This window comes from Pholis gunnellus (genome assembly GCF_910591455.1).
Source record: "Pholis gunnellus genome assembly, chromosome: 11".
NCBI classification, from domain to species: domain Eukaryota; kingdom Metazoa; phylum Chordata; class Actinopteri; order Perciformes; family Pholidae; genus Pholis; species Pholis gunnellus.
The window spans coordinates 14,875,391-14,897,629 of record NC_136538.1 but is presented as its reverse complement, the minus strand read 5'-3'; the positions used below and the strand labels follow the sequence as shown (position 1 = coordinate 14,897,629).

Genomic DNA, 22,239 nt, shown 5'->3' with positions numbered 1-22,239 from the left:
TCCACAGAGCCCCCGTCACTTCAATCTGCTCAGCTCTGCTCGCCTCCACACAGGGGCTGACTGGCGCATGCAGGCGGGCTGCCGCTCCAGCTCTCTCTGCCAAGACAGCTATCTTTCACAGAGCTGTCAGCGATGTGACTGGCAGCCTGTCACAGGCTCCGCACACCTCCCTTCTCCCTCTGCCTTCTCCCTGCCTCAGGTTGAACCTACCACAAGACTAAGGGAGAGCAGATATGACGTCTGTGCCACACAGTGCCACGCCCAAGGGATATCAGCTGCAGATGATATTGTGACATCTTCTGCGATAGGATGCGTGTCGTCAGTCATGACCCGTCAAAAAGGTTCGTGGGAATGGTGTTAATGCCATGGTGGCAATGCAGCTCGTTAGCATGGTAACACGTCATACTGGCAACTGGGACATTAACGACACGTAGGGATAGCCAGGATGCAACGTGGGATTAAATGTCACCCATAGTGTTTAAAAATATTACACAGATATCAATTTCTAAATAAATTTAAAACAAAATGCAATGTCTAATTTTAATTTGTATTGTTTTCTTGGGAAGAATATCTTTTATTAGAAGTTAAACCCACCAAAATACATTTGCTATATTTCAAAATTGAATAAATTCACAGTTCAGATTGCAAAGCAAACATTTTCCCTGGGTGCAGTACAGTATTGTATCTGATGCACTTTTATATGGGACAAATATTTCCCTTACAGCATGTCTCACTCCAGTGTCTCACCCTCTCTCTTTCTTCCTCCCTCCCTCAGTATATTTTTCAAACAGAGTTGAGTTATTCCAGTGTATCACTCTGCAGTCACAAACTGGGGATGGGCCTGCTCCCCCAATCCCTCTCTGCCAGACTACGAAGGCAGCCTCTTGCTTTGAAAATTTTCCCCATCATGCAAACTGACAAAGGCATGCTTTTCAAAAGCCCAGAGCCAATCTGTTGATCATTATTTATTTACAAAGGCCTTCAGGCTGCAAGTCCTGTAAAAACCATACTTGATACGTAGGCGCGCTCTCTTGCTAGCTCTCGACTGTGTTTTCCCCCTCCTTGCTTGTAGAATAAAGTATCCCTAAGGCTACCTCAAACAATCACTTTTCATTGTGCATAAAATCCACCTTGTAAAACTGTTTAATATATATGGTGTTATATGTTGACGGGGGCAGCTGTGAAGGGGGGCTGTGGACTGTGATGGGTAATTTGATGTTTTGCTGAGGGCTAAGACTGGGAAAAAAATCTACACCTATAACAGAGGACCTGTCATCCCAGTACCCAAGAGCCAGCAGAATACAAAAGCACCCCTAAAGCAAAGAAAACTTTGACACCGCTTTGAAGCGTTTTCAAAACTGAGTAAATAACTCGCAAGAATTATTATCACTGCGAGATCAAAGCAAAGATGCATATATTACATGGCAAACAGGGACCATCTCCTAAGCAAGAAAGGAAGAGAAGAAAAGGTTTCGTGCTCCAAGTTAGGCAAACTAAACAGCCTTTTAAACAAGCAGTTAGCTGGAAATGTGCCAATGTGTAGTTGTTTTTGTAGCAGTTCTCTCCCTCTGAGCAAGGGCATCTAAAATTATGCTCTTTTGCAAACTAGACTGAAGGGTACGACTTTGTGTTGGGCTAATGGTTCGGCAAGTGTGAAGGATTATTAAGTGCTTGTTTTGTGGCGAACTGAGGGGGAGGCCGACAAGCATACTCGACAAAATCACAGGCCTTCCAGTTCAGAAGGAGGAACTCTGCCTGAGGGAAGCTAGCAGGACCGACATACAAAGAAATCGAGTTGAATGTAAGGAAATAATACAGCGAAATAATGACCAAGAACAACCCGTGAAAACAGATTAAAGAGTTAAACGATTCAAATTAAACTGCGGTGCAGCTTCTCTGCGTAAATAATAACAGTGGCAAGTGTTTGTGACAAAAACCACACAGCTCTCTCTTCAGATTTTCCTCTTGTAAAGTCATTGAGATGACAACCATAACACTTACTCTCATTAAGAGTAGGGCAGCGTAGCTATGAATGTTCCCGTCCCGTTAGATCTTCCCCATCACTCCTTTATCCTGCCGTCCCAATCCGCACAGCTCGGCCTCCCTGTATTTTCCACGCTGTCGTGTTGCTAACCCCGCCTCGCAGCCAGAGGAGCACATAAACCTACCCCTTTCATCTTTCAAAATCAATTAACGGCAATATAATTCCACAGGACAGGATAAAAGGAAGGTAATATTTGAATTCATATTTGATTGTGATGATACATCTCACATATGGCCTTAAGTACCAGAAACAGTACTCACAGGAGTTCCCACAATAGAGGAGTAGCCTGAGGGCAAAGTAACCATGCAGGTCCCTCTGATTGGTTGCTGGTGTCATTAGTGCCAGCATTGTTTAAGGAGCACATGTGGACCAGACCGGAGGAGGTGACAGCTGGGACTTTAAAGCCAGAGGAGTTTTCAAACGGCTCCTCACAGCCGCTTTCCATGACAGAAATATTATTTCAGCTCTGTCATTAACAGCTGACAGCATGCCATCCTAAACAGCCACTGCCTAACAGGGCACTTCTCTCTCTTTCTCTCACAGTTTCTTACCTCCTTCTTCTGCCACCCCTAATTTGCCCCCTCCCATCCATCCAAACTCCCATCATCTCACCACCAGCAGCATCCACCTCTGAAGTATCTCTCACACGCATCCCTCCATCCCTTCCTCCCGGCCTCCGTTCTTCCCTGTATCTGACTTCCTCTCACTCCCCATTTGAAGTGCTGGAAGGAGAATAAAATCAGCGTCTCTTACCTCATCATTTTGGGCGAGTTGTTGGGTGAGTTTCGCATCCCTCCGTTGCGCTGCTTTTTTTTGGGCGAGAGAGTGGATGGATGCTCGTCTTCCACTGCAAGCATACGCAAAGAATGTCAGAATAGAGACAGATGTTTGGGAAAGTGTGCTGGACCTGACATAGAAAAAATACCAACAACCAATCAATCATTGCAAACAAAAAACTGAACAGAAAAAAAGGAAAATTAATCATTCAGTGTCAAATTGAGAAAATATAGAGAAAACATTAGTAACGGTCAATGGTAAATCTGAGAGAGGTAGGAGAAAAAACGTGGAGAAAAAAACTTTTTACGAGCTGATAAGGTTACGGAAGGCTCACATCCCAAAACCCCCATATTTAGGCTCTTCAAAGGTGCACTTTTACGGGGCCTTCAGTAATACACTACTGCATCTGTTCAGTACACCCGCTAAAATGTGCAGATGATTGGACCTCGAGCAGTCTGCATCAGAGTGACCATGCTTTCCTACACAATTAATTGCCATGTGATGGTACAGACTGTCATTGTCAATGGGGCATGGGCAAAAGCAATGACAATGACAAAAAGTAGGTTATGCAGATGGATCTTGAGTGGGTAGTTTATTTGTATTTATTTTTTAACAAAACTATCTGAACCCCACCCCATCATTCCAGTTCCATCTAAATGCGCACAAAATTGCTCTTCTGGTCTACCTCCATGCCAAGAGAACACTTAGCACTCAACACACATCACTACGGACAAGGCTTGCTCACAGGGCATGAATTAGTGGACTATGAATATCGATGCAGCTAATAAATAAACATCATCCTCCAGAAGGAGGTCAGGACTCGTCTTAAAAGTTTAAATTAAATAATGTATTATCTATGTAATATTTAATAGTCCATTTTTCTTTTTGATGCTTAGGTGTTATTAAGCGTTTGCAGGATGCTTAGCCATAACCACAATGTTTCTTAAGATTTCTTTTATTAAAACACTATTTTTCAAACTTTGCTTGAGTCCCAGTCAGACAGAGAGGACGAGAAAGAGCAGCCAGATTGAGGCCAGGCCCAGTCGTCTGAAGATTTCAGGCAAGCTAACAGTAGTCTGATCTTCACTACTGTCTGTGAGTTTCAAGAGCTTTCAGACAGGCACCCAGATACTCTTATCCACTCTGCACTCTCCCAGCACAAATGCCAAGTGCCCCGTCACTTCAAACCCATATTAGTCCTTTGGTTAGAAATCAATAACACAGCATGATATTAGTGCAAATCAATGTGCACGCTGCAAGCCGTGACTATTCTAAGCATGTGGAAATTCATTATTGTCTGAGCCCCCGTCCTATGCTGTCACCTAATTCTGCTAATAAAAGATAAGAAATATGACTTTGCCTTCTAATAAAATGTCACTCTCTGACATTTCCTTTATGCAACTGGGCTTTCAGAATAGCTGATATCACAAGCACTTTACACTTGACAAATAATTCTCTTTCTAATGTACTTTGATAATACCACATTCGAAATATGCATTCCTCGCCATATTGTTAGGCAGGCTCCTACTGGTTTAAACTTAATTTGTTGACAGTAACAGTACAACTTACTGCACCCACAAAAATGAAAATTAAATGCTTTCAAGCTACTGGGTAATAAACGCTTTTTACATTTACAGTTTCTATTTCACCTCAATATCCTCAAAGCTCACAACTCAAGCGAGATTTCTGAAAATAAATACAGATAAGTATCTCTCTTATGTAGATTCTAAATGCACATGTTTTAGCACTCCTTAGTTTCACCCAATGTAGGCAGAAGCAGCCACTGCACGAGCAGGTATGTCTGTGCAAAGCAGCAGGAGCAACAACAGCAGTGGCTCCAGCAGAGTGAACCGACATGCAGCAAACGAGACAAAATGAAGCAACGGGACAGGCAGGGTTACTGACTGATGCATCCCGCTGAGGGGGCAACCTACGGTGCCTACTGTGACTGAGCAGCGTGGCATTACTGGGGTGGTAGCGGTATTTCACCGGCAGACTGCGGGCCCGGTTGAGCCGACTCTCTGCCTGGGATCTGGCAACCACGTCTCCTGGACCTGAGATACTGAAGCGCAGTTGTGAGGGGACAGACCCAGGCCCTGGCCCCTTGGGGAGCAGACTTCCTTTACGGTTATTAACAAGGGGGATGTTGAGTTTGCCTGGCTTGAACAGGGGGTCCTGGTTGGGGTGCAAGTTGTTGGGAAGGAATGCATTTGTGGTGGTGGAGGTGGAGCTGCAGCCGGTGGTTTTAACTGATCGGGTTTGAAAAGACGGTCTAACTTCATCCATTACTGTCAAACAATGGAGAATAAAAGTGTGAGAAACTCTGTATTAATGCTGATGAATTAGTTAGTGATTAAACTCTAGAAAATGACCTTGTTATTTTTTGCTGTATTTTTTATTATATAATTGTTTTATCAGAGATTTCAGGACTATAGGATGTTAACAAGTAAATTGGTAAATAAGAGATTCAATGACTTGAAATAAATATGTGAGAAAAAAGAGCGATAATTAATTAAAATCCTATATGAAAAATCAAACACTTGTTTCTGTGAAAAATGTATAAATTATAATTTTTTTCCTCATTTCAGTTCTGATTAAGCCCCAAAAAATCATGCCATAAAAACAGGAATCATTTATCATTTCATTTTTCCAAAACTGGTGTTGAAACTTCATCCTCTCTTATCTACTTAGCACACGCTCTGACTGAAATCTTCCCAGTGACATTTACTTTGCATTTTAGACAAACATGAATTAGTAAGGAGTCTCTCCGTTGTATTTCTCAGCTGCGCTACACTTTCTGGTAGAACAAAACAGAGACACGGCTAAAGCCCGTCAAATTCAATCAGATATTGTGTCATTTCAAGCATAATGTGTTGCAGACTACTTTCACTTCAACAAATATAAAACTAGAACTAATAATTTATAATATTACTAATTCAAAAACGTTGTATCATAGAACATTTATAGAGGATTCATTTTGTATTTTGTATAGAAATTTTGTTGGATTCCAGACCACAAATGTAGTCCTATATTCTCAAACGTGGTGATTTTTAACTGTAACTTTGACAGTATATCCAGAGACAACCTGCTGTATTTAATATGAGAATAAACCATCCGAATGTAGAAACTCGGTCACAACTGACGTTCAGCAAGCCGTCCCACCAAACACACACACACTCACACACACACAATTTGACTGAGGCTGCAGAGTCAACCCGTATGTTTGCATGTATTGAAGTGGTTGTAAAGTTGAATGGGAGAGGAGAAGCCCTGTTCCTCCCTTTGGTAGAAGGGTGGTTGGTTGGTTGTTTGGAGGACAGAGCATGCTTGGGTGGCCCCGGGCGATAAACAGACGTTTATCCCAGCCGTCAGCTGCCTCCTTGATTTACGGGGCGCCACCGATAGCTCCTGGATTCATCTGGCCCTTGTCAAACACGTGCAGCGTTAGAGAGCGCTCACCCACCCTGGCAGGTCCACTGTGCATCCTGAACAACGCAGACGGCAACTGTCCCTTCCTGAAATGCTAATCACATGACGGTACTGTCCTGCATGCAAGCCTTATCAGATTGTCGTAACTCAATGTAAACTGGATGATGAGGCAGAGGAATAACAACTACAAATGTTTACTTTTGTATGTGAGCTAAGCTGGCTTTGCCATTATAGTGTTCGCTGCATGAGCAAGCTTTGTTCTTCATCTGCATCGCAACTGCATGAAAAAGCTTTTTATGCAATGCATATTTCTTATTTTATTGTTTATTGGTTTTAAACATAAATGTAAAACTAATATTATGACAGCTCCAGATCCTTTTAGTTCTGCTTAGAGACAGCCACTATTTAAAAGAGGGAACAAAAAAATGTTTTCAATATCAATATTCTTAATAAGAACAAATACATTGGATAAAAATATGCATATAAAATGTTAGAGGTGACAAATAGCAATTAACCAATATTCTTAACCAGTAGAGTAAAAAAGTAATGCATTTAACAATTATTTAAGATTTACCTAAATTGCAATCAGCTTTGAATCGAACGCCAGCCTCTTTCTGACTTCCACTGTTCCCTGGTGTTGTAGCGCCATCTGCTGCTACATGCAGCACAATACAAAAAGAATATTTTATGGAACTACATGGTATTATCAAACACAAAATAATTTCTTTTCAGTTGCTATCAATACCAGGAATTGATTTTCAATTAACATATGTTGAATTATTTAACTTAGAATAAACAGTCTGTGTTAAACATTGAATTTCACACTGGTTAAACTGTGAGTTTACTTTGTCTCTGTATAAGACACAAGACAACATCAGTATATTCTAAAGGAATAAGGGACATGGAAGCAAATACTAAAGCACAGCATTAGTACTTATTATATTACATGACATTGTGAGGGGTCTACAGTCTAAACACAGAGTTGGAGCAGAATGGAGAAGGACAGAGAAACACACTTACGTGATCTGACATATCCATTATACTTATATTTGGCTGAGGAGAATGCAAAGACAAGTGGCAGGTCACACGGGGGGAAAAAGGATGTAATGAAACAGGCACATTAGGAAATAGAGACATCAACATAAGAGCGGTGTGTGGAAATTAAATCAAATGCAACTATGATGAAGCACTACCAGTGAAAGGCATGACGGCATAAACCAAAAATTAAAAAGGTACAATTAATTCAAATTATGGGGAAACCCAATGGTGGTGGTGATGATGATGGCACAAACTAAGCAGACAGGTGAATGAAATGAACCGTCTATTCTGAGATTGAGCCATGCTTTTAGAAAAGTGCACTCAACCTGTAATGAGATGTAATGACAGACTAATGGCAGATTTTGTTTTTTATCAAAAAAGCTACATTTGAGGTTTCCGTGGTAGATCTAACAAAGTAATGTTTCTAATTTAAAAAAAACCCATATGCTTTGACGTTTTACATTTCGATTTAAATGTGAAGAGCATTGTGAGGTCTGTAGATAGAACAAATAAAGCCACCATGGGGTGCAAAGACAACAACTACATACTTAAGTGCATGTAGACATCCAGCACACAGACAGCAGACACTCGCTACTCAAAACAGCCGCGGTAACAGAGCACAAATGCAAAGAGACTTGATCTTTACATGCGGTCCACATCTCTTGCATAAATAGAGATTTGGAAGAAAGGGAATTCTTGGAACAAGGGTTCAATGCTTCACTTTTAAATCTCTTGGGTTGTTCTCTAAAAAGTGTTGACCAAGGTCTCCACTTATGCCAGAACTATTAATTATCTGGGAATTACAGTTCATGACCTAGACTGAGGAGGTACCGAAGACGGGTACCGATGGAAGTACTGATACAGTGGGCATTTGAAATGAGCTCCGAGCTGCTGACACTCCCCAGTCTTTCCCAGAGTCTCTTCCAGCAGTAAAGGTCACAGTGAGGGCCCAAGGCTGGCCTATGACACAGATCCTCAAACAGGGACCCACAGTGAACCTGGCATCTGTCTCTAGCAATCTGCCCGCACTGCAGAGGCGGCAGACTAACTGGCTAGCATCTGGGGCGTAGCGAGGCGGCATAGGACAGAGGGTGGGGGGGGGGGGGGGGGGGGGACCAAGCCTGCCTGGTGGACAGGAGCTGTCAGGGCAAGTTTGGTGACAGACCAGCAGGGCTGGGAAAATGAAAATGCAAACATAATTTCCGTGTCAGGATAGATAAGGTCCCCAGCAATGAGATGCAGATGCACACACATGCACAGACACAGAGATTGAAGTGCATGTTGTTACACACACACACAGCCCAAATGGCCGTGGAATAGCTGTAAGCATCTTCCGAGCCCCGGGTCTCCGACCCTTGTCCATAGCCGAGCTTTATAAAGGCTTTCAGCCTCTCCATTATAAAAAAAAACCTGTCACGTGTCTATTTTCTCACTTTTTTCTCAGTGAGGATTTTTTTGTCTGGTCACAAAAAAAGACCATATGTAACTAATAAAAGGATCAGAAAATGACTGTTTCAGCTTAAACTGTTGAAGACAAGAATCAGAACACACAACCACACAAGAGAGAACTCTAACTTGTGCTATGAACTACATTTATTACATTTTACAAGTGGTAGAAACTGCTTGCCTTTGCCCTCCTCTGTCCAAAATGTCCATCTTTTTAACTGCAAAAGATTCCGCCACTAATTCAAGCGCATGTCTTCTCGTATTTTCACTTCAACAATTCAATGTCTGACCAAACTGTAGGATTTATATATGAATGTATCTAGTAACAGAAGACTGATTTAAATTGGTCGGCTAATTTGTCCCTAGATTGCTCCATGTGCCCAAAAGTTTTATCAATTTCTCCAAACATCACATTACTCACTTAAGATGAGTGCATATTAAAAATGTCTATTAAGTAAATATTGAATCATTAAAGACCATAAAGCAACACAGGTTTTTGTTTATGTGTTGCACTGTGTTTTATTAGGTGGTCCTAATGTAACTTGCATCAGAACACAGGGGGCATTAAATGAAAGAGTTCTATCCAAGAAATCAATTATCCAAGTACTAGGGCTAGAGAAATCTGGTTCAGATGTACAAGGGCATGAAGTCATCATGGATAAACACGTCTTATTCTTTCAGTCTGCTGGGTAAAAAACAGGGGAAATGGAGAGAGGAAATCCAACAATCCCTGGCTGACAAAGCCCAATGCACTCCTTCAGTAAACTCACTTTGTTCAGACAAAGTCAGAGTTAAAAAGGGAAAGAAATCTAAGACAGGGGAGGCTTTCCTGAAATCCTACAGGGGGTTGAGGGAGAAGTGAGATCAGTAACCATGTAATGGCCAGTAATTGGTACCGAGGGATATCAGCGCAGGCCGAACTACAAGAGGCCAAGCCAAACTCATCATGGTATGTTTGACACTAATCTAGGCTGAGTCGGCAGACGGTGGGAGAATGTTGAGAAGGAAATCGGATCTGTATGTCTGAACCCAACGCTTTGATAGCTAGGTCTACTGATGCCATGTGTAATTGACAGACAATTTAGCATTTCCCATCCACTCAAAAGCAGAATCGAAAGGAAGGTGATCTGCTAAGAGCTTTTGTCCTCCGACGTTTACTTTATCAAGCGAACTATCACTATTTTGTAGTTCTCATTTTGTGTTTTTGTCTCCTCTATTCTCCTCTCCTTTCGCCTCGTCTATTTCTTGTTCTTTCCTGCGATACAAAGCCTCTCTCTTTACCATTTTATTTACCCTCCCCCTAATTCTCATCCCTTCTCTCATGCAGTGTATGTGAGGTAGACTGCAGGAGATAGGTACACTACCTAAGACAATTTCAAACAATTGTGATCAGAGGCTGAGCAGAACATTTTATAAAATAAAATGTACAAATTGACACTTTCTGTCCTAAAAACAGTGTTAATTGTGGGAAGAATAGGATGTGTTCTTCTTGCTATTGTTCTTTTCTGAAAGCCTAAAAGAGTAATAGGGCACATTAGGTGCTTGAGATATTATTAGTTACATTCCTGAACCAGTGTCACCAATAAAAATGTGTTTAATATCAGTGCGCTGCACCTCATTTATAAGGCTCGACAACACTGTTAGAAATCTTCAAAACACCGTTTCAGGTGTGATTTTCTCTTATCTTCTGCATTAAAGTGAAACTAAAGACTCCTGAACAGTTGATCGGTAAGGTTAAGTCAAAAGTAAAAAAAAAAAAGTAACAGAAGCAAAGCTGCTTTAACTGAAAAATGTACAAACTGAAAACAGTGTTAACTCAGAGGTTTGTAAGGACCTTCAAATTAAATATATAAGACAATCATTTAACAAACACTATCAGTATATTACAATAAAATAATACGTTCCATTTTGTTATATACAGATATCTTACCTTTACAGTTCGAAATACATCAAATCCAATAGTGATATTATCACATAACTGCATGACTGATGCAGCATGCGTTAGCCACATGTCTAACACCTACAGTACTGTACATTACAGCAGCACCACAGAGCCACACCACGTATTACATGAAACCAAACTAATATTTTCAAATGAATGATGAATAACTGAAAAATACTGATAAAATGTAACTACAAATACAAAATTAAAAGATTAAGAGTTAAAATAAAATCAACAGAAAAAAACAGATAGAGAGAGAGAGAGAGAGAGAGAGAGAGAGACAGATAGATAGACAGATAAATAGACAGACAGACAGACAGATCAATAGAGATAGACAGACAGATAGACAGATAGAGAGATAGAGAGACAGATAAATAGATAGATAGATAGATAGATAGACAGACATAGACAGATAAATAGATAGAGAGATAGATAGATAATAGACAGACAGACAGACAGACAGATAGAGAGATATAGAGATAGACAGACAGATAGATAGACAGATAGACAGACAGATAGAGAGATATAGAGATAGAGAGACAGATAGACACAGATAGATAGACAGATAGATAGATAGACAGATAGACAGACAGAGAGACAGAGAGATAGAGAGACAGATAGACAGATAGATAGAGAGATAGAGAGACAGATAGACAGATAGATATAGAGATAGAGAGACAGATAGACAGATAGATATAGAGATAGAGAGACAGATAGACAGATAGATATAGAGATAGAGAGACAGATAGACAGATAGATATAGAGACAGAGAGACAGATAGACAGAGATAGAGAGACAGATAGATAGATAGATATTATAAATAAAAAAATGTATTCACGACGCCACAGCTACACAAACTATGGAGTCACAGTTAACGGATCACACCACATAGACGACATCACAGACACACACGTACACGTACAGTACCTCTGCATGGTACAATATACACAGAGCACACACCACAGACATCTAACAGCATGTGTTGGGGCGGTGTAACTTACAGGCACGTAAAGTGGTTGCGCAATCATGAACAGAGACAGAGGAAAGTGGGTAGGCCCTCTGAAGGGTGTCCATGTTATTATGTACACTGCCTGACATGCAAGAGCAGTCTTGCTCTGAACAGCCGCAATCAAAACAACATGCCAGTTTCATTCGTTTGTAGACGGACATCTGGGCTACAGTCATGTTTTGGGATGAGAGGAGAGGAAAAGCAGCAGGTTAATGGCAAAAGGAGAAATATTTATCCAGGGGAAGTCGGAAGTTAACTTCATCAGAAAGTACAAGCCTTAGCCACCTGCTCCCACAGACTTAAGCCCCGAATTAAATTAACATGTTCCAAGCGCCAAGATTTATTTCAAATTTCGAATTACTTTACCTGAAAAAAGTCGCCCAATTATTTATTTTTTAATTTCTTGTCGGAAGAGTCAAATTAGGACACGTTACAATTCAACAATATTACTAAGAGAATAATCATACTCATTTCTATTGACTGAGTCTGGAGAGGTCAAGCTGTGAGCTAAGGCTGTAACAGGTCAAGAGGCAAAACTATAACAGTGGGAAAGAGGGCTGAGGACAAAGGAAAGAGGGAGGGAGGCATTCAGGGAAGAGAGGCATGAGCAATGTCTTCAGCAGCAACCTCATACAATGTTTCATACATTTGTACATCCTCTATCCATTTGGCTAAAGGCGTGGATCACGTACCTGTATCCCACCATGCAGCTGTAGCGGCTCTGTCCAAGGCATCACACTATTCTACAGGCTAGACGGGCCAATACATGCTACTGTATAAGTTTCACTGCCCCACTGCCCAAGGGAAGCTTCACTCTAATGTGCATGCAAGTCTAGATAAAGGATGTATATGTTCAGTAATTATTCTGTGATTCTTTGTCAATTTAAAGTGAGCATATGTAACTTTTGAAAGAGGAAATACCATTTTTGTCTTACAGATTTAGAAGTAATAAAATGCACAATTGCTTGTTATCCACGTGCCTGAAATGCATGAGGTGAAATGACTTGTGTCCATTCAATAAAATCAGGTCACAATGGCATTTGTTACTAACTAAACATATGTTGGCCTGCATCATCAATGTTACTGTATATTTATAAGGATCAACCCCAATGCCATAATGATTGTATGAAAGAGTTTCATTGATGTTTCTATTTAATTATCGTCCCAAAGAAAGTGCAATTTGGAAAATAGGTGCTCTCGTTTAGGTAATATTGGATGTGAAAGTAGTATTACACGAGTAAAAACTCCTTAACTACTAGTCAGCCTGCAGCCCAAAAACTGTAAGCAGACACTTTCTATCTTTGTGGTATGTATGTGTGTTTGTGTGTTTGTGTGTGTGTGTCTGTTGCTGTGTGTGTGAAGCTCTGAACCCCGAGGGAAGCAGGAGTGAAAGTCCCCAGAGTAGCACATCTAGATTGCTGTGACTCTGGGCAGAAACAGTCCCCGGTCCCCATTCTCTCATTGCCAAGGTGCAAACAGACAGCAGACTAATACTGTCTGGCACCTTTACAGAGACACTTTCAGCATCTTTGACTCTGAGTCACATCGGAAAATAAGATCCTGAATGAAGTAATGTGTTTCAGCTTCTGGCCAGGGAAAGAATGGGAAACGCAGATCATAACCCATGGGATGAAGGCATCAGGGACTGTTGTATCCTGTGGCATGCACACGTGCCTTTTGAGCATGTAATAAGCATGCAGAAAACGTAGTTTTGGTCTTAGCAACAAGAGAAGCTATACAGAGATAACTGTTCACAGTGTTGAAACAGTTTGGTTGTATGGTAGACAAGGTGCAGCGATGCTATCACTTCATGCTGGAATTTCTTAACTTCAGAGTTTCTGCTTAGGCATTCAGAACACGGAGTACATGTTGTTGTTTTTTTACAATGTAGATTATTGACACATGGAAAGGGAGTGATGGATAACACAAGACACACACACATACACAGACAGACAGACACACACACCGACAATGTCTTCGACTTCTGACTTCACAAATACCCAGATTCTGGCCTTGAACGATAAGGTGTCCATTTCAGGGCATTCCTAATTGAAGATTCAACATGACGGCTGCCCTGATAAACTGTCTGCATGGGTTCAATCAGTCACCATCTCCCATAATCCACCAAGTCACAACATACTCAAACAGAAGCTATCAGGGCACTATGTTGAATACGAAGGATGTCCCAAAGAAAGCACCGTTCTGATATACCCCCCTAAGACTTCCTTATTCAGCAAAGAGTGCAAGGAAAATGATACTGTTACAGAAGCTCAAGAGTTGAACTTTTGAGCGATAGCAAACAGTGCACAGTAGCTTATTGCAGTGGAGGCAAAACAGAGTGCAGAAGACAAATGCGTTTGTCCTTGGAAAGGCAGCCATTCTGCACAAACACAGCCTTCCCCAAACGCCAACTACACCATAATAAACAACACATTAAGGACCACAAAGTGATGAAACAAACTCAGGCTGAGGAATTTAACAAACTGTAGATCCGTTTTTTGATTCAATTTATTACCCCAATGCACAGAAACACACCAATTTCATCCTTGCATTTTTGCTGAACAGGTTTCAGGGGATTTAAGTTTCCTCTACAGACATCACCATTTGAGTATTGTATTATTAGACATGACTCTGGCATTGCATCGCCATCTAGTGGCGATCTAACGCTCTGGCAACACTGTACTGCTAGTGAACCAGTGCAGCGAGTCCAAAAAAAAAAAGAAAGAAAAGGGGGCCTAACATCTGCCTAGATTTGAAATGCACAAGACGTGTGTGGTGACATTTCAACTCAGAGAGGAACTGATGATCTCTGAAACCTCGGCCAGAGCAGGACGAGGACCCAAAGTTTAGAAAAGGGCTGAGATCACAGAGAAGTGGGGCAAAGGGGGATACCAGATTGTTTTGATTGTGTTTTGGCAACCTAGCTCGTTAGGATTTGCAGAACTTCCCACAAGGACATTTTCTGCTCTCTGAAAGTACAGCCACACACAAAACCTCCTTTGACAGAAAGCAGATCAATTTAAACCTCAGTGGTTCTTGTTAATTTCCTTCCCCTCGTGTTAGCTCTTCTAAATCTATGATTACTGTATGACATCCGTGATTTTTAGAACGTTCCTTCTGTACTTTCTTGGAGCACGACACCATAGGGAGGTTAATCATCGATAATGGCATAAGACTTGCCGCAGATTGGCTTCCAAATGCCATATACGAGTTTGGCTTGATGATCAAATAGTGAGGAAAAACTGCAGATCTCACCGGCCACATCCGATTTAAGTCACACTTAGTTGTCATTTTCAGTAAGAGCATCAGCTGACTGGGTCTGTCAGGAGGAGGCCTGATGCTGGTGTGAGTTTTATTTCAGCTGTTTTGGTTTTGGTCTGGTCTGGTCTGAGCACAGTACAGTAGAAATGAGAGGCGAGGAGAAGGATGCAGAAGCTACACTGGTACATGCAACATAGATACAGTATACTATTAGCTGAAGAGGAAAAAAACAATTGCACTGCACTCTGGGTAATAGTACAGTCATTTTCTTTTTACTCACAATAAATCACTACCAGTGAGTAGTTAAAATAAAGTGGTGTTTTCCAATGGCAGCAGGGAAGGAAATACATCAAAAGTGAGTCACTGGTCATAAAGAAACATGGGAAAAACAACAGAAGAGAACAAAACACGATAGAACAGAACATATTGTCAGACAGACATCCCTTGCAGTAATGGAACTGTCATCTTTCTAAATGCAACTCTCTTGTTGGGAACTAATAACTTGAAACATAACGCCACGTCGATCACTTCTGGGACGTGACAATATTAAGAAAGCAAACCGAAGTAAACAGTTTGTCTCAATAAAACCAGAGCGTGAAAAGCCTGATGATTCTATTGAGCTGGGAGAGTAAGAGATTGTCTAAATAATTGAAATGACACAGACAAAAGAAGGAAACGGTGGGTATCTTTTTGAAAAGCAGGCTTTGTCTCCAACAGGCTGCTTACTGTAATTGTCTGTGACCTTTTGTAGAAATACGGGATATTCACCTGAATTATTTATCCAGTGGCTAACATGAAGTGACTACCGTGCATAGGTCAGGTTATATTCATGTGCTGTTCCTGCCTTAATGGTAATGTTATGTCTGCAGAAATAAAGAGGGAAACTATCCATTTGACAGGGGCGCATGGGTGTATTGCCTGAAATGTAACAATTAAGATCACGGTGGCTGAGTGCATTACTCTCAAATACTCTCATAGCATTTACATGTAAAATGAATATAATAACAGTGGGTCATATCCAATAATACTTTAAATGTTACAGTAAAACATCTCATTGTCTTATGCATTATCTCTCTTATTGTGGATGTTTTCCTTTTTTTGGTCGGTACAGATGTCAACTAACACAATTATATCTACTAAAATAAAGAAGAAAACACACACTCAAACATAACACCTACATTTCCTCTCGGAACAAAACTAATCAGATATTGTCTGATGATCATACCATGATGGATGTTATGGAAGTTCAAATGGGAGCCGTAATAAACACCTTCCTAAGGGTATAATGGTGTGACAACATACAGCTTTACCTTTAAAATCACAGTGTCGTGGTACAGAGGAACAATGACACAATGAGAGGTACGGTTTAATATAAACCGTAAGTATAATGAGACACACAGACCCACAGGTAGGTTTTGGAGTGAGAGGAAGGGAAGGAGGGGTGTCGATGGGGCAAAATAAAGGCGCAGCTACTCACGTCGTTTGCAGCCACACTTCTTGATCCGCTTAGCGTCTGTGATGTCGTCATGACAAGCTTTGCAGTAGAAAAATGCTCTAAAAATGGGACACAGTAAACATGTTCAGCACTTCAAATAATCAAGCTGCCCATTCGACATAGTTAGATTGCCGTATTACCTCTTAACTTCCTTGGCATCGCTGGCGATAAAAAATCCCAGTGTTCCTTCCTGCAACTTGACGTGGTTGCCCGGGTTGATGAGGATGCTGGGTTGTCAGAGAAATAGACACATCGCGCTCATTAACTTCTGGACAACACTCAGTTCATGAACATAACATGCTAATCAAGAGGAATGGTACACAGACTTGTTGATGCCGTTAATCGGATGTCCACTGTGCTTATCTGGACTTTTTTAGATTTTGGGCAATTTGCTGATGTGATACTCTCATGGATGGACAGAATGTACAACAGTATGACCGCACATTACATTTTAATTCTTTTCTTTATAGCATGGTATTGGTTTGCCACAGGGTGAGGAGGGGGACAGAGAGGCACAAGTAAAGGGACACGGGCAGAAAGAATTAAAATTATGGCTATGGAGTGGTTTTAGTGTCAGCACTCAAATACAGTCATCTAGTCAAAACAAATGTTATGATGGCCACTGAGACATGGCTGTAGTACAGAGAATGTACAGTAAGAGTTGTTATCGCGGTTAGTAATTGACAGTGGGATGCAAGGGAATGAACAGCTCGTTTTCCTGCCAATACAAAGCTGATTGTACTCTAGTGACTCTGCTATACTGTAGTATATATTGCTTTAGGAAAAAGTCCAAAGGTGGATAAACTCATATCAAAATATGTAGTGACTCTGCTCACTTGAATTATAGGGTGAAAATAACGCATGTCCAGCAAGGTTAATAATTGCTTAAAATAATATATTACATTAATTATAAAAAAGAAACAAATATGCTGGCATGCTGAAAAACATCTGCACTAAAAAGAAATATCAAGGGATAGATTAGCAAACCATTTTGATTTTGTGTGGGACTCAGTTTATTTACCTGAGCACTTAAAGTGACTGGCTGTATCATTCCCCATTAATTAGACTGAGACAACGGGTAGACACAGCACACACATACTGTACGCTCATACATACACACACACACACACACACACACACACACACTGGTCATTAATGGTTACCTGTGGGCAACAATCATCAATGATGTGAGTGTGAACTAAGAAATCAAAACACTGAACCCACAAACCTTTAAGGGTCACACTCCTTCAAAATACGCAGAGCCCAGATGAAAGATGATGAGCTATTGATCTTTTTATTTCATTTACTCAATTATAAACTAAAACCTTTGGCAATTTGTGACAATAACACTTTCATATGGCTCACAAAACTACTGTCAGTGCTAGGGTAACGCGTCTCTTACTATCTTGATTCAAATCTCTGTGTTCTAAATAACTATTTTGAAAAAGTATGTTATCCGTGCCGCCTCAGAGCAGAAGTGAAGTATTACATCTTTCCTCTGGGCTCTGGAAAAGGCTACATCGGAGAAAATAAACAAAAATATTAAGGGAGCAATTGAATCCATACACATGTCGGGCTGTGATCAAATTGCACCAGTCATGCAGATTAGATTTTTCCCACCACATTTTTTCCTTTTCAATAAGTATAATAGAATCTAACATTCTCTCAGATTGAATGGCCCCCAGAGAAGTAAACAGGCGTTACACCTGGCATGCTCTTTAGTGAAAATAAATGAAAGAAATAGATCGAAGATCACAGTTCCACAAACATTGCTGCCCAAATCTGAGATTTTACAGGAGTATCTATCCAAGACATTTGACTTCGCTCAGGCGCAAACTGGTGAATAGAAGCTTAAAAAGCATCAAAACCTCATATTGTGAGCAACAAAGCAAGCATCAAACACCTTATGTGATAGTGTCATAGCATGCAGTTACAGTACCAAACAGCATGAGGAGGACAATAATCAAACAGAAAGGCATAGCCACTGCGGTACAGGTATAAGGACAGGTACGTAGATGCAGACGGTTGCAGTAACTTCTGTGCAGTTGGATTGTTTCTCAAACACCAAACTGACAGGAAGTGACCTCACTTAAGAACATCTACTCGAGAGACGCACAAGCATGACTGGACATAGTGGCTGAGACGCACAAAACTGCACACGCTCATTCACACTCAACCTCTCCCTCTCGAGGTAATCACACATAAACCAGACATACAGACGTGCACAGATGGATATACATTTAGCACTGACAACATGAGAGGGTGATGGAATGCAAAAGTGAAATGTGGGACACTTGTGAATATTTTAGCCTGTGGTTATTATATTTCAGTTCGGATCGACTGAATGCTATCCAAAATTCAACACTTCCATGCCTTTCCTAGTGTGTGAATTGAGGGAAAAAAAAGATTGGTGAGGTGCTGCTGGTGTAATGAAACCATGAGGAAAAAGATATCATGATATTATATCAGCCACTGCCAACAGCAATGGTGGTGATAATGTATTTCCAGATTAAGTCCATAATATAGAACAGCAGATTATCAGTGTTTATCGACACATCTGAGGTCTAAGTTATGTGTATACAAACTCCTCAATGATTCTGAGTCAAATGAACCATTAAGTACTGATTTAAAAACACCATGAGTGGAATAACTAGCTTGGCAAAGCAAACATACAGTAGGGTAACGACTGGGCAACACTGAAAAAGAACTGAAAGTGAGAGAAACAAACTAAGCAAAGGACTGGTAAAGGACAAAACTCATAAGACCAAATAGGAGGTAGATATGGAGAGAGGGTGAGCGTTTGGCCTTGGTACACCGACAACAGCAAAGACAAAGAAACAGCACTTCTACAAACATGTCCAATTTATCTACCCTCTCTCTGCCTGCAAAGAAGTTAGTGCGTTACGCACAAGGGACACCATAAAAAAAGAGTTAGAAAAAGAGGCCTGTGAGATAGTGTTTGGAAAAATATCCTTGGGGAAACTCCCAAAGTCAGGAGCTTTAAAGTGGTGGAGATTGGGTTGAACTTTGGAAGTAAGATAAGGTAGAGGGCATACCGCTTTCGGCTTCTGCAAACAACAAGAACAAATCTCAAATCAAACAGTTGTCATGCACATAAAAGAGGAGGAGAATATGCTTCTAATGTTTCTCTTGTTATTTAGTAGGTACACCTTATATGGCAGCACGAGAAGCAACTCTGTACAAAACAATTGAGTTATTTCATGCTTGTCCAAAGGTCCTTGCACCTAAAAAAATGAATGTTTAATTCAGTTTGATTTAAAAAGTTGTTATCTAGGCGTGATTAAACCAAATGGCAAAGGAAATTGTGGCCGTACATCTTCTAGAAAAGGGCTGTAGGTATACGGAAAATGATGCCTTATTGTGGCATCATCAAAATCACTAGAAAAAACTATTTTCAATAACTTAACGAGCTCAAAAGAATTAAGACCACAGATAGAAAATAGCGCACTGGGATACATTCCAGTGTAGGATCAAATATGTACACAACTACATTTTGAAATTTGGTTTTAACTTGCAATATCAAAATTACCATAATTTAACATGCAACTCTTCCAGTACACAAAAAAAACATTTGACACAGGTGAATGGGGAAGAGTGAGTGAGATTTGGCAATTGACATTACTGAAAAATAGTTATTATTGCCGATAAGACGGACACTGATGTAGAGTTACTTGTTATCATACAGGCTGAACAGGGACACGAAAGAATCAAGTTAAGGAAAAACATGACATGAAATTTGAATGTGCAGCAAATTGGTTAATCGGGTGTGAATGTGTCTTTTAATTGACGGCACAATATAATCAACATAGGACAAAACAATGTTGCAGTGCCGTTACCTACAGTAATAAACCAAGTTGAAATTTCAACCAGATCTTTATCCTTTATCCTGCATACCTGCAAAGTTTGGTAAAAGTATCAGACTTGTTGTTATGTAGTTACCACCACCGACAACATGCAGTCAGTATCACCAGTCCCATTTATTTCTTTGCCAAATAGCATGAAATTCCAAAAAGTTGTCATCAGAATTCACTAAAAATTTTGAGGAACGTGAGGCCATGAGGGCAAAGAATGAGTGAGTTGTTGGTGCAGATCCATGTTTTTTTTTGTACCACCACACTTCATGAAAGGTTTTGGCACACTAAAATGAAAAACAGAAATTCAAGATGACTGTGCAGCCTTGGCAGAGGTGTGTGCTCTCTGAGTGCTTTCCAGTTGTGTTGTGTGTAATGATGCTCATATTGGCATGCTATTATTCAAATGTCTCTCAAATGTGATATGATCATCAACTGTTATTAAAGCTACAAAGAGGATTTAGCGGGGAAAAAAATACGATATTTTAATAAAAGATCCACTTGAAGCGAGTCACACAGCAGTTCACTTTTAACACAGTTGTTAGTTGGAAGAAAGATGCAATAAACAAACCTGCTCTCTCTCTGCTCGGACTTGTATTCGATGGCAATAAGCAGCAGCTTCAGCTTCACGTAGCACAGCCTGTAAAACATGTGCACTTATTAGAGGACAGCAGTGTTTGAGCAAATGACTGATGTGTTCAAACGCCTTTGAAATTCACATCTTGTGTTTCTTTCTTCACTTCAGAATTGTTAGCTATACCTACCACTGACAGTGGGCTTTCTGAGCGAGGAAAGAGCGATACTTACTCGCAGACAGTGGGGAAGGTGAGGCCGACAAAGGCACTGGACAAATACTCTGTGTACATCTCATTAGCCACCCCTTCTAGGTAATACTTCTGCCATGTATCCTCCTCAATCTGACAAAAAAACAAGCACGGAAATGTCACATGTGAGGATAAGACAAAAAAAAAAAGAAAAAAGCAACACTGTTTTCCTTCAAATAGCGGCCCAATGTGGTCAGCAGATGTTCCACCGCACAACATCAGCCTGGTCATTATAAGCCGATTCATCATCTTTATGACAAGAGAACAGTTCTTTGAAAGAGAGAAGCACCTCTTCAATTTTGAGCCACAGACACACTGAACAGATTCCATATGAAATCTCACAGTAAAATATGATGTGCCAGGGCGACTGAAATCATTTTAATGGAAGTCTTGCTCCGGACAAAGATGTCAACATTGTCCGGGGAATGTACTGTGTTTGATCGATCTAGTCCATCAGAGAACCTAGTGTATCCACTTATAGTAACCTCAACTCCAATCACTGAATAAACCATCTAATTTACAAAAATGCAATGTGAGAATTCATTCATCGTCCGTATTACGTCAGTCCGTTCAGAAGGATCTTAATCTTGTCCTCTGTGTTACCTCAATGAAGGACCTCATCGAGAAGAGGTTGGCTAGCATGGTGGACAGGCCCTGAGCCAGACAGCTCTGGGCAATGAAGCCTGCCTTCAGCTCCGCCAGACAGATAGCATCGTCACCCTCCCTCCAGTTCCAGCTTGGAATGTTCAGCAGATGGGCCTTCATCACATGACAGACAAAGGAGGTCACAAGACACAGAAATCCAAGCAAATGGTTCATATTTCTTAAAGGGGGAACAACACGCTCCTTTTCAGGCCCATACTTGTACTTTGGGCTGGGTTTCATGTCCACATGCTTTCATCTTCTGTCTGAATAAACCTGTAATTGGCTGTCTGTAATGCTCCGGTTTAGTGTCCGTCTCTCTTTTAGATTCATTCGCCCCAAAATGTTAAACTTTTCCTTTAAGTGGAAAATGTTAAAGCTGTGTGGAAGGCAGTGATTTCTAGTCAAATATAAATAAAGGTCCACACACTGTATCAACAGAGAGGCAATCTTTAAATAC

General features: G+C 40.7%; 1 protein-coding gene across 4 annotated transcripts in view; it reads right to left on the bottom strand.

The window, feature by feature from the left end:
- Positions 1-22,239, bottom strand: part of kcnma1a (potassium large conductance calcium-activated channel, subfamily M, alpha member 1a) — a gene marked incomplete at both ends in the record, with an annotated part of 121,974 nt that overhangs the window by 18,112 nt on the left and 81,623 nt on the right. For 2 of the 4 annotated variants that reach the window (XM_079168768.1, XM_079168771.1), the window contains 6 exons: positions 2,798-2,891; positions 16,424-16,500; positions 16,582-16,668; positions 20,885-20,953; positions 21,121-21,230; positions 21,741-21,896. In XM_079168768.1, the coding sequence (XP_079024894.1) occupies positions 2,798-2,891; positions 16,424-16,500; positions 16,582-16,668; positions 20,885-20,953; positions 21,121-21,230; positions 21,741-21,896 (593 nt within the window). Of the gene's footprint in view, positions 1-2,797; positions 2,892-6,824; positions 6,906-7,270; positions 7,304-16,423; positions 16,501-16,581; positions 16,669-20,830; positions 20,954-21,120; positions 21,231-21,740; positions 21,897-22,239 lie in introns of all 4 variants that reach the window. The other 2 variants (XM_079168769.1, XM_079168770.1) reach the window with 2 other exon arrangements.